The 12,861-nt window shown below is 49.4% G+C and overlaps 1 protein-coding gene across 1 annotated transcript; it reads right to left on the bottom strand.

The window, feature by feature from the left end:
• Positions 1-4,335: 4,335 nt before the first annotated feature.
• LOC122386491 (U-scoloptoxin(01)-Er1a-like) lies at positions 4,336-11,076 on the bottom strand. Its single transcript, XM_043375734.1, has 5 exons — positions 11,017-11,076; positions 9,115-9,177; positions 5,676-5,792; positions 5,205-5,284; positions 4,336-4,955 (listed from the first exon to the last, which is right to left on the bottom strand). The coding sequence occupies exons 2-5, from the start codon at positions 9,175-9,177 to the stop codon at positions 4,856-4,858; spliced, it is 360 nt and encodes a 119-aa protein (XP_043231669.1). The 5' UTR covers positions 11,017-11,076; the 3' UTR covers positions 4,336-4,855.
• Between the last annotated feature and the right edge of the window lie 1,785 nt (positions 11,077-12,861).

Genomic DNA, 12,861 nt, shown 5'->3' with positions numbered 1-12,861 from the left:
CGCGAAATTTTTACATTGCCTAATGCCCCCCAAAACCCCCTAAAAATTGACATACAGTTTAAACTGTGTAAGAAATTGCCTCCGTAAGATAAGAAAATACCGTAAGAATGGCGATTTTTCGGCAAAGTGTGTGGGAAACACTGGCGGATCCAGGGGGGGGGGGCCACCGGGGCCATGGCCCCCCCCAAAAGCCTGAAAGGGGGGGCCAACATATCTTTTGGCCCCCCCCCAAAACGCTTGGAGAAAAATTAATGTGAGAAGGTTGCGTAGTAGATACCTACTAGAATCAGCAGCGTGATTCAATAGCGTAGAGAAAGTCAGGGGCGCGGGAACTACTTTCAGACTGGGGGAGCACACCATAATAGAGATCAACCTAGGGTCCCCCCAAATCTAGTTTTCTCACCGGTTTTAGGCCACTTATTTTTCATCCCTTGGCTTTTTCAACAAAAAAAAAAAGAAACAGTTGCAAAAAAGGACGGTACCCCTATTCCGTTTGAAAGTTGTGGGGGCACCGCCCCCACTGGCGGATTCAAGGGGGCCACCGGGGCCATGGGCCCAAAAAGCCTGAAAGAGGGGGCCAACATATCTTTTGGCCCCCCAAAACGCTCGAAGAAAAATTAATGTGAGAAGGTTGTGTAGTAGATACTTACTAGAATCAGCAGCGTGATTCAATAGCGTAGAGAAACCCAGGGGCGCGGGAACTACTTTTAGACGGGGGGGGGGGGAGGTCACACCATGATAGAGATCAACCTAGGATCCCCCAAATATAGTTTTCTCGCCGGTTTTAGGCCACTTATTTTTCATCCCTTGGCTTTTTCAACAAAAAAAGAAAACATTTGCAAAAAGGAGCGGTATTCTGTCTGAAAGTTGTGGGGGCACCGCCCGCACGGCCCCAGAGTTGGGGGGGGGGGGGCAAGCTGCCACCACTGCCCCCCTCGCCCCGGTTCCCGCGCCTATGGAGAAACTACCGGGTTTACTAGCTTCCTTCATAAAGTGTCGTCATGTCTTATCGTCACCCGAGAAGGTCTTATTGCATAAATATCGATTGAGCTGTCAAGTTAAAAAACTTGCTGTGGCAGCCTGACCTGACATGACCCGGCAACTTTTCATTCACGGAATATGCGCAATAAATTTTTTAGGAAAACTCACTGAGTTTTCGTTGAAAAAAAAACTTGTTTTGTTTCGTAATTGTACAAGAGGCATATGAGGGACCTTTTTGTCCCTTCCTGCGAAACGGTAAAAGACTTATTTCGGTCACAGCTCAGGCCAATCTCTAAGGGTCAGTCGGGTCACTTATTTCTTAAAAGGGTCCTTACGGCATCCAAGGACCAATTCCGGCTTTTGAGTGCGCCACATCAGCATTTGATGCTACGACAGATGTCGAAATCTGAATATATGTTACAGGCCGTATGAAAATTCGGTCCGTTTGCAAACGGCCTGGCCCAGTCAGGCCATATGAAACTACCTGAAAACACCGGCCGTTTGCAAACTATGACCTGAAATATCAGACCGTTTGAAAACGACCTAGTTAGTTTCGGCCTAGCGGATCCAGGGGGGCCACGGGGTCATGCCCCCAAGCCTGAAAGGGGAACAACATATATTTTTTGTCCCCAAAAACACTTAAGAAAAATGAATGTGAGAAGGGCGTAGTAGGTAGAGAGAAAATACCGTATCATTAAAAATCTGTGAGCTTGATAAAAGTGTTGGTCTTGTCTTCACCCAAGAAGTTCTTATTGCACACTTTAACCATGGATGAAAGAACCTTCATCGCCTGGTTCTCCTTCATCCATGCTTTAACTCTCGATCGACGTGTGAAGTTATCGTGTAAGGTATCATGAAGCCGATCGCGACGAAACTTTAGTACCCTCATGGTGACAAAGTCTGAAAATTTCATGACCCTGACCCAAGTGAACTTTGACTTGTGGCCTATTTCTCGAGACTGTTTGGCCATGTTGGAGGCCATGTTTGGCCGGAATAGCGATTCGGCGTATGTCGGCTCACATTATCCGCGCTTTTATAGTCTTTTCGTGGTTTAAAACGCTCAAACATGTGATATGATGTTGCTCCCACGCATTAGGGCGGATGCCAATGTCACCTTACGGTCAAGTCAGGTCATTGACCTTTGATGACCTCGGTGCACTTTTCCGAGTTTAACATGTTTCTAGGATAGTTTCGTTTAGCTGATTTTGAATTTAGCATTTTGCAGCCATTTGAACATTTACGAAGTAGTTTTGATGCCTTACGTAGCTGCCAGTGGTAGTGGACACCTGCTATACGGACGCCCATAAGTACTCCTACTGGTTGATCTGACCTGACCTGCCCCGACATGGTCTAAACGCATGAAGACATTATCTGTGATCCAAACTAACATGAAATTTGTGATCAGCACAAAAAAACGTATTACAGCCTTACTTTAGGAGGTTCTGACAGGTCCTGATTTTTCCGTCTTTTGGGTCTGTGACCTGACCTGGGCGGTGTTTCACGGCACGCTGCCAGCCGCTGCCAGCGCTGATGGCACTTTTGGTTTCAATGGAGACATCAACAAGCCTATACCCACAACACTACCGAAGGCTGACCTTAGCTCGCGGAATGCGCTGTCAGCGGCTGTCAGCACGAGCGTGAAACACCGCCCTGGAAGGTCAACCAATGACCAAGGACCTTAAAATCGGGTATCATCGGCTTCGTCTCGTCACTCACGGGCAACACGCCTGTTTTTTTTTCCGCGAGCTCTAGCTTAATCAGGGGCCGAACGGCAGGGGGTCCAACCGACACCTCCCAGCCCGCGAAGGCTGCGCCACGCACCGACCCGGAGCGGGCTAATTGGTCGACAAAAGCAATTTGAAGTGTTTTCAAAGTAATATTTAGGCTCGGGTTGGGTGGGCTACCATTTCTATCTTTTTATTTTTAGTTAAAAAAAAATATCGTTTCAGGGCTGTGACGAAAAAATAAGTGGCCTAAATCCGATGAGAAAACAGGATTTGGGGGTACCCTAGGTTTGGTTACTTGCAGGAGTTGGCCCCCCCCAAAACGCAAGTCTGGATCCGCCAGTGGTGGGAAAATTATGTACAGTAAAAATAATTTTTGTATTTTGCATTTTGTACAAACTACAAAATTCAAAGTTGTGTTAACTTAGCATAAAAAGGGCGAAGGTTTAACCCTCGCCCTGGCAGGGCATTTTTCATAACACGGCCTGGCGGGGGGGGGGGGGGCGATGCGACCCCCCTCGCAACTGGCTCCTATGGCACCTAGAAACACCAAATTTGGTAGGTAGGTCGGCCCCCTGGAGTTCTCGCCCCTGTGTAAGTTTGGTTGCTCAAGGTCAATATTTAGGGGGGTTTTGGGGGTGCTAAAAACATGTCAATGTTTTTTCGCTTTTAACTTTGGATCTAATTAAGATAGAGCAAAAAAAGCACCAGTGAACTCAGCACGTCAAGGCGCGTCGAATGGTATACTCTTTAGCTTGCTTAAGTGTACTTTAAGTTTTTCTTAAATTTTAAGTTAACTTTAATTAACTAATTAAGTTCAAATTAACCAAATTGCATCATATCGCATATCATTCGATTCGGTTGATCACAAGAAACACAATGACACCATTGTTTAAGCTCTAGCGTCATTATGTGCAAAGTTATTGGCAAAAACGTCATTTGACCTCAGTTGACCTCAGTTGACCTGACCCATGGATACGTACACCAAACAAAGAAGCACCAAGTGACTTGCTCTGTTAAGTACTGTGGTTTCAAAGCACAAAAGTGATAGAACGAAGCTGATATCTACAGTATTTTCCGAATTTAGTATTTTCCCATAGGCTTAACATTGCGACGTAATGACCTCTAACTGACCTCAGGTCAGTGACATAAAAAACCTGAACTATATGTTATACAACTCGGTGAACTTAGCACACCCTGAAAGTCTGAAGGAAATCAGTCAAAATCTGTGAGTTGGACAGGTGCAAAAAAAAAATGAAAATTGACAATGACCTTGTACCGGTTTTTTTCTGACCTGGTGACCTGACCCAAGGTCACCCAGACCTGAAATTTTCAGGTCGTATGTAAAAAGGTTGCCCTATATGCTGTGCCAAATTTGGCGGCGCTGCGCGCCGCTGTTTTTACCTTCGAAAAACCTTAGGGGGGGGGGGGGGTCGCATCGACCCCCCTGCCAGGGCGAGGGTTAAATATGCTTTGGCTCATTGCCATTAACAATTCACAACTATCACTTCCATTAGTGCTTCAATGTGATACATGTATTCAGCTCAGTTGCCTCTCTTCTTTGCTTATAATATGCAGCAGCTGCTCCATGAAATAAGGAATGGATAGGTGCTCTAAGTGAAAGCCTGTGTCAGAGCATTTGTGTATTTTGACCGACACGTCAGTCGTATGAAAGAAACCATGCGCTAGCCAGCGATACAGCCGGTATGTAAGCACAAACGAGTCGGGCTTACAGCAGTCGCACTATTCATCAGCAACAATAACACAAAGTCTCCGTAAAGCGATTGACTGCAAAAACTACTACAAAGTACATTATACAAGTGTCTGGGTCTAAGAGCAATGCTGAATTAAGCGATTTCATTTGCAAAAGCTAACTGGACAATATATGCATTCATTGTTTTCTATCGCCTTTTTATGAAAAAAATCACTGCAAAGCACACTTTGAGACAACGGCACTCCTCAAAACAAAACCAGTGCTGTCTCGACCAGCATCACGCATACCCCACTCCGCGCAGCTCTCACACGCTCTTCAAACAGTCTTTGCCGAGCCTCTAGTGTTCTATAAGCGTCTAGCTGCTCTCGGAATTTCGCCGTGGCACACCGCGCGCACGCCGCACACACTGACTGACTGGGGCCGGTGGGCCCGCTGATTATATGGGGTTGCCCTCGGCATCCTTGTAGAGTTCCTCGTTGTTGACGTACTGGCTGGTGGCGCTGGGGCAGTCGACGTTGTACCACCAGTCGCAAACGCTGCCGAAGAAGTGGGAGGGGATGATGACACACTCAAATTCGACAGACGTCAATTAGAGAATATAGCCAGCACTGGCATAGGGTCAGGTCGATGAAAATATTCATGATAAATCTTGCATTTTTTAGCATTAGAGAGGAGTAGCTATGTAACAACTACATGTCTATCTGAAGCAACTAGTGTCTCTCTGGCATCTCTATCAAAGCTTTACTACTACCGAGACTACTAACGAGGCAGCGCTGTATACTGACCGGTACTGCTGGTTGAAGACGGTCTGGTTGGGGCACAGGAAACTGTACAGGGTGGCCTGAGGAGTGCACCAGTGCCAGACCTGCCGAACGCAACAGCGCTCAGATTACAATCAGCTCACGTTTGACACCCATGTCAATCACTGTCAACACTCATCAGCTATGTGAATATGGTTCCGTGTTGTGAAACTATGCACCAGTACTTATAACGAAACTATCACATTTATCGGTCGCTTATGTCACGATACGTTTGACGAAATGTGACTGACTGAAGCAAACGGCATGGTGACATGCTTGGGATATCATCACGTAAGATGCCGAGTTATACGACAATAATAACTCTACACCAGAGTGGGTACAATTGCTATACGCTTGCTGCTTTTCCAGCAGTGTCCGCTGTCAGTAGCGGGTGGCACAATGCTCTACCTGTTGATTTGAGTTTAACATAAAACTGCTCTAGTCTGTAAGCCGTACCTGGCACTGGTAATCCACGTCGGCGTAGTAGCCTGGCAGTTTGTCATCACACGTGAAGGCGACATCGTCCGGTACCTGAGCGTACGTCGGGTACTCTTCAGGGACTTGCCGCTTCGCCTGAGGAAGGGGACAAACGGGCGTTAGCGTATTTAGCAGCAGCGCGAGGTGATGGCCAAAAAACAGCGGGCCGGACCGTACTGCATTTTTATCAGGAGTTGTATTGTTGTTCATATGCATCACGACAATTAGCCCGTTTTTAGAGCGGCACAATGAGTGGTTTCGGTGTTGGTGTCAGCGGTGGTAACTGTGTCACCGAGTCTAGGGGCGTGTCTCCTGCTGCGGGTGTGTCAGGACACGGAGTGTGGCGTGTTTCTCTCACAGGGCGCGGCGGGTCTCTCATAGGGAGAGCGTCTCACATCTCTCACATTGAGGGCGTGGTTTGTCGCGTCTCTGGCCGGGAGCGCGCTGCACCGTTACCACACGTTGCGCCCTAATCATCGGCTGGGTGTGGGCCGGGTCAGGGGGCACGCGGCGAGCCACGCCGGCTCCCCGCCCGCCGCCAGTCCGCGCCCCGCCCGCACCCGTCCGGGCCGGCCGCCAGTTGCGTAAGGAGCGGCGGCGGCGGCGGCACCGCACCGGCGCGCCGTGACGCATCACAGGACCGCCCGTGACGCTACCGTGACGGAAGACGGAGCGCCGTGCATTGTCGAGGCGTCACGGCCGTGTCGCGGCTGCGTCACGCCGCGTCTCGGTGGGTCACGGGCCGGCCCGTCACACTACTCAGGCCCTGCCAAACCGTGGTGACCCTCGTCAGCGCGCGGTCAGGGCCCCCGACAGAGGTTACAGCATGCGCAAAATGGCCGCACACCTGCTGAGAGCTAATCAAAATGAAAAGTAGGTATGCCCAGAAAACATCACCTAGGGATAAAGGCAAACGTGGCTCTGTGTGCCGTTATATGCAAATATATCACACCAATGCAAAACGTTGGTCAGGAAAGGCTAAAAAATGCTCAGAAGAATAGAAGCCCTATAAAAGTAATTGTGACTCATTGCTCTAGAGTATAAAGTACAGCCATCTCACGTTAAATATTACTTAACAAAAGAAACTAGATAGTGAACACTTGAACCGAACACTAATTGCACATCTGCTAATAGGACGTTAAACGGCCGTCCATTTTCTTCCTCGGCCGTGAGTGTGTGGGGGCGATCTCCGTCATCCATTAGTCGGCGTCCGGAGCGTCTGTTCCCAGGGCAGTTACGGCAACAAACGGGCTATTCTCAGTATGCCGCCGGCTGGCAGATGCTTTCGCTTTCAGTGGCCGTGTCCTTGGCTGGGCCGTGCTCGGCGGTGCCGGCGGACGTGCTCTGGCGGGACGGCGCCCGCGGCGGTGCCCTCCGCTGACCCCCGGGGTCGGGCGGCAGGCAGTGCAGCGCGGTGGCCGGCCCGGCGCCGGTGAAAGGCTGACCCGCAGGTCACACAGCCGGCAGAGATTACTCCAGAGGCCGCGGGGACTCGGGGGTCACTCTGGGTCAGACGAGGTCAGCCGAGGGTCACAGGCAATGTCTGACACTCCTCTGATGTATACTGGATAGCTGAAAGACGATGCTCCACATGACCTTATCAGGTGGAGGAGACTGCCAAGTCATCTCAGGAGATATCAGCTTTCTACTCCCAGAAATGACCCAACTCAGATCACAGAATGACATCTGAAGGGATCAGAAAGTGAATTTGATTTCCTTCTCTCTTCTTTTAACCGTTCCTTTTTAGCTATGAGGACTTCAACTGCCTGATGCATCATACCGGCGCCATTACTAAACCATACCAAAGCAGCCGGCGGGCACGAGAGTCAGAGACGCTCCTGCTTCGTCCTTGCGTGTGTCACACGCGCGTCACGCCTCCGCCGTCACGGACAGTGACGCCACTGTCACACGGAGACGGGCCGGAGACGGGCGGCGTGAGGAGACGGGCCGGCGCCGGTTCCCAGGTGATTGGGGCGGCCGACTCGTCCCGTGTCCAGCCGTCGCGGTGGAGTGACGTCCGCGGCCGCCGTGACGCCCCGGACCGTGACGCGAGTGACGTGCGCCGTCGCCGCCCGGCCGGCCGCCGGAGGCGTTTCATCACTGCGGTGTCACGGGTCATTGGAAGAAGCGGCGACAGCCTTGGCTTGCCGGACGATAAGTGGAAACTAACGACACGCCGTCCGGCCCCAGGGAACCACGCAGCCCTCGGACGCATGCACATCAGGGTAATGGCCGCCGTAATAGGCACGTTGCCCGTTCGACGACCCAAACATCTCACCGGGAAGGTCGCCCGCCGCCGTCCCAGTCGGACATTTTCGATGGGTGGTATTTTGAAACGGCAAGGCGACGGATGCGCCCGCAACAAGTCCCATGGGACAGCGGCCTCCGTCTGGACTGTCGTTAATGTCGACCATCGTCCATCAGCCATGGGAAGATGTTGACGAGGGACCGGCCATCGTATGCAATTGCGTGTGCCGCGCTAAACGCATTGCGGCAATTTGGCCATTTTTCCAGACCAGATCCGGCAGCATTCTCAAGGCTGCGCTTCCGTGTTTGTTGCAGAACGAGCTTTCGGATACAATGGTGGAACCATGGACGTTGTTCCTCCGCTGAGAGCATCCACATTCCTACGCATGCTTACTGTTTAGCGACTAACTGGGCACAAGGGGATTTACAAAGCAACGGATTCCGTAAAACCACAAACTGATGAATTGATGAACTGATGATTGCCGATGCCATGGCTTATCTAATTTGTGGCTACATTTTGTAACCCTCATCGGTGTTCATCAAACGTGTCAGCAGTAGCACCCAAAGCATCCTTGCGTTAAAGTTCACTACAGTTCAAAGTTCACTACAGCGTTGTCGAGTCCCGACGTATGCTGGTTGGGACTATGCTGACTATGCTGACAAAAACGCGGCTTCCACAGACGGATCTCGCTCGGCCGCAGTTGCGCGGCTGGAAATTCAATGTCAAGGGGAGCCGTTTTTCCGTCGTCTGGCGCGCGCGGGCGATCATAGCTGCTTCGCTGAGCTCTCTGCGGCGGCAGGGGTCACCGGCTGACCGCAGGGGGCGTCTCCAGGTGACCTGCGCTGCCCGGGAAGTGCAGGGGTCACACGCCGCCTGTCGACACCGCCGGCGGCAGACAGCCGGCCAGTGAAGCAGGCCCTCTCGAGAGATGAGGTAACCAACCGCGTGAGGCAAGGATGGCTCACGCACCCATTGCGTAGCCGACCGATTAAGCTCCGCCGTTCAGTTATTCAGTATTTCGTGTTCACGAGCCGTGCGGTTGAATTGACGGCAATTCATTAGCGTCTTGCGTACGTGAGCTATTAGTTGAACGATTGAATTGAGAGAGACGCAATTTCAGAAGAGTTACTTTGTGGATGGTTCTTCGTGAAGGGGAGAATCTGTACTTACAACATGTGAGGAGACGACAACAGCGGCGAATGCCAGAAGCAGAGCGGATCGTACCCGGGCCATCTGGAAAACGAGGCTAGGTCAGCGAGACGGTAGCAAATAGTTGACACTATCCGGGAGCGAAGCCTGAATAAGAAGGCCGGTAACATAACTCTATGAAAATAATGCCCAGTTACCTGAGGGCAAAGTTGGTGTCAACTAATCATTATGCTTGCAGTCGAGAAGGACAGATACGAGGGTGAGTTGGCATACAACAGACCGGATTATTGCCGTTTTCACGACGGCCATCTGGTACACATTTAATGCAGGTTAGGTTCATATGTGGTGCAAATATGGTCAAATTAGGTCCATTGTCTTTTGGACCTAATTTGACGCATTAGGTCTTATCATATCATTAGGATTAGGATTAGGTCTAAAACTTATCAATTTGAGTTGCCCAGATGTTTATATACACCTTATTGTTAAATTATCAGTTTTTTTTTATTTAAACACTGAAATAAGTTCATGAAACGAAGATATTTGTTGTGAAAGAGATTTGGTCAAGATTTGATCAAATTAGGTGCATTCGCCAGACAGCCCGTCGTAAAAACGGCTATCATCAGCCTAACTTGGGGAGCGGAAACGCTTGAACGCGGGTAGATATTGGCTGTGCCTAAGTGTACTATATATGGAGAGGCGATAAGGCAGGGAGAGTAGGCCAGCAAATAATTTCAATGGGCCTTCATGCGTTTTTTGAAGCCTTGAACTAAGTTAATGAAATTGCATCATGCAGTTTTGTAGATTAGAAGACAGAAGTAATTTGTTTCTGGTTTAGACGTTACACCTTATCCCCAGTTTTCTTTTTGCTTTGTATGAAAAATCAAAATGGTAGTCGTTTGGGCTGTCATAAATGAAACTTATTAGGCATTTAGGCATTGTTTAGGATAGAAGCGCTAACTTTAATCGACTGTAAAGGTGTGGAAATTCAATAGTTTTGATTGACATAGCACATACAGTTGCTCCGGTGCTGGATGTGCGATATTTCCGACCGGAATGGTCTGCGGTTTGTGGCCCGTAGGACCATCTGCAGATTACTGAGCTCGAGTGGAACAGGACTATTTTACCATATCCTTTGGCACCCAACCTGTACCGACAATCCGCAATTTTCCGATCGGTCAAATTTACGATGAAGCATAGAAGCAGCGGTGTATCCGCACGTAATGCAGACTTTATGGACACACATCTTGCACATTTTTAGCTTACAAAGCTCGAACGAAACTACGCATTGTTTTTGTTTTTAAGTACAGTCTGTCTTAAAAGTACCGCGCAAAGTGACGGTGGATCCATCGAGCCTGACTGAGCAAGGGCCTGCTAAATTTGGGTCATCGAAGCAATTGACATCCTTATCCATTCCCTAGGTCAATTGGTCGGTGACTTTTAAATTAAAACAGGCCCTTTCTCGGTCAGGCTTGATGGAACCACCGCCACTTTGCGCGGTACTTTTAAGACAGACTGTACAAGGCAGTGATGTGAGTCACAAAAAATTGGGATACCGACAGCAAACCAAATACCGACCAAAACCATGGGAAAGTACTGATACCGAACCAACTAGGGAATATGATAGAAATACCAGCTTTTTACCAAATTCACAAACTCTCATACATTACCGAGGATTCATAATACCGACAAAATACCAAAAACATTGGGATCGAAATACCAATTACCAAGTTGGTATCGGTTTGGTATCGGTATACCAAAAAGCTGGTATCCGATTCACATCTCTAGTACATGGCCAACGGCTGCAACGAGCAACTTTTGTACCCGTTTTCATTTACAAAGAAGGCTTTTAGCACAAAGTAGGTACCTATCTCTTTCCATTGTCAACCAAGCTTTTGACTACATCGTGGGCGCCGATGCACTCACCTTGTGTGACTGTGTGTCTCTGCGAGCGGGAGCTGCTATCTCTGCCACCTGCACTGCACGTCTCACTGTGCTGGGGTCGACCCTTCACATTTATAGTGCGCGCGCGGAGCGAGTCGTCGGGCGGTCACGTGACCGGAGCATCTCTGGCCCTGCGGCTGCCATGGCAGAGGGAGGAGCCAGGGAGGGGGAGGGGTAGCGGTCACTGCCGACCCGCTGTCTCACGGTCAGAGTGGGTAAGGTCTGCATCGTGCTACTGACATTGGCGTGCTAAAGGACCCACGTCAGTCAGTCATGGCGCTCTGTTGGGAGACAGCTCAATTTGACGACTCAGCCCACAGCACGCACTCTTCGAGCACAAACCACAAATCGCAGTCCGTGCAAAACAGCCTGTCAAACAGAGTTCTCCAATGGAAGTCCTCTAAACTCAGTAACTACACGGAACAGCCTTTCAAACACGGTCTACAGAAAAAAGTCAACATTCACAGTTATCAGACCATATCAGACTTCAGGGGCGGATCCAGAAAATCTCCAAGGGAGGGGCCATTAGAAACCAGGAGGCCCCCCCCCATAATCCCACCTGTTGGAGGCCCCATCTTCCCACTTGTTGGGCCCCCCCCCAAAAAAAAACTGCGTCTATTGAGCTTATCTAGCTGTTCAGGCAACATCTCAACATCTGTGCAGGCTTGGAGGCCCTCTGTGCAGGTTAGGAGGCCCTGTAAAAGTGGTCATCTCTGTGAGTATAAGAGACCTCCAAGTTATGAAAAGCTTTACCAATCTTCTAACAAAGAAGTCTTCTCAGCTAGTCTTCTAAGAAATAACTAAGTGGGTAGGTTAAAAAAAACTCATCGGATTTCGGCCACTTTATTTTCAGGAGGCCCCCTTTTCAGCTTTTTAACTTTTTAACTTTTTATTTTATTTTTGAAAAAAAAAATCGGCCAAGGGGGGCCATGGCCCCCATGGCCCCCCCCCCTTGTATCCGCGCCTGTCAGACTTAGCACAGTGCATAGCTTCATATTTGTTCCACTCTGCAGGATATAATACAACTAGAGGGTCAACCTCTGCTCTCTCAGGAATTGTAATTTGCGGTAATGCTCGTGTCAGACTTCAGCTGCTACACAACTACTTTCTTCACAAATTCTAAAACAAAGAGACAATGGGCGCTGATAGTTTAAATTTGTACTTTTGTTTTTGTTATGCTAGGTAGGACTAGGTTCTATGCTTTACCTATTTCGACTTCACGTTTGCTCTACGTTTGGTCAACGTTTCGTTTACATTATGCTTAACCCGCGCACCGACGGGGGTCTGCGCCAACTTCGCACCGACGGGGGGGGGGGCGGATGACCGCCCCCCCCCCTGAGATCTCGAGAACGAAGCAAGATAGCGACAAGCGGTAAACGGCATCGGATGCGCACGGTCAAGATCTACAATTTTTCAAAGGTCATTTTCAGGTCAGGTCAAAGATGACGTCACAGGGGTCGAAAAAGTCAAAATGGCGGTGCTAGATATGGAGAGAGTTTTTCTCGAATAACTTTCGAATTAGTCAAGATAGGAACAAACTAAGGGCATCATCGTGATCCTCTCGTCAATCCGCATCGAATGATATATATATATATGTTGACCTCAAAAGGTCAAGGTCAAAGGTTGACCTCAGGTCACGTGACCTTGAGGTCAACATGTATATCATTCGATGCGTCTTGACGAGCTGAACACAATGAGACCATCCACGCGGCTGTATCTTGTTCCTGTACGGAGTTATTGGCCAAAAACCTTTCGTGACCTTTGATGACGTCACATGACCTCACAGCTGCCCAACAGCAAAACAGACCTCAAGGTAGTGAAGTTTAA

Source organism: Amphibalanus amphitrite, unplaced genomic scaffold (assembly GCF_019059575.1).
Source record: "Amphibalanus amphitrite isolate SeventyFive unplaced genomic scaffold, NRLGWU_Aamphi_draft 000253F_arrow, whole genome shotgun sequence".
Taxonomy (NCBI): domain Eukaryota; kingdom Metazoa; phylum Arthropoda; class Thecostraca; order Balanomorpha; family Balanidae; genus Amphibalanus; species Amphibalanus amphitrite.
Note: the sequence above shows the minus strand (reverse complement) of the source record. Positions and strands in the feature narration are given on the sequence as shown.

Bases quoted from the DNA above. Each gene is read 5' to 3' on its own strand.
- LOC122386491 (XM_043375734.1), bottom strand. From the start codon at position 9,177: ATGGCCCGGGTACGATCCGCTCTGCTTCTGGCATTCGCCGCTGTTGTC. The intron at 5,793-9,114 runs GTAAGTACAGAT...CCCCTTCCTCAG, and splicing joins TTGTCGTCTCCTCACATGTT to GCGAAGCGGCAAGTCCCTGA. The intron at 5,285-5,675 runs GTACGGCTTACA...TGCGTTCGGCAG, and splicing joins ACGTGGATTACCAGTGCCAG to GTCTGGCACTGGTGCACTCC.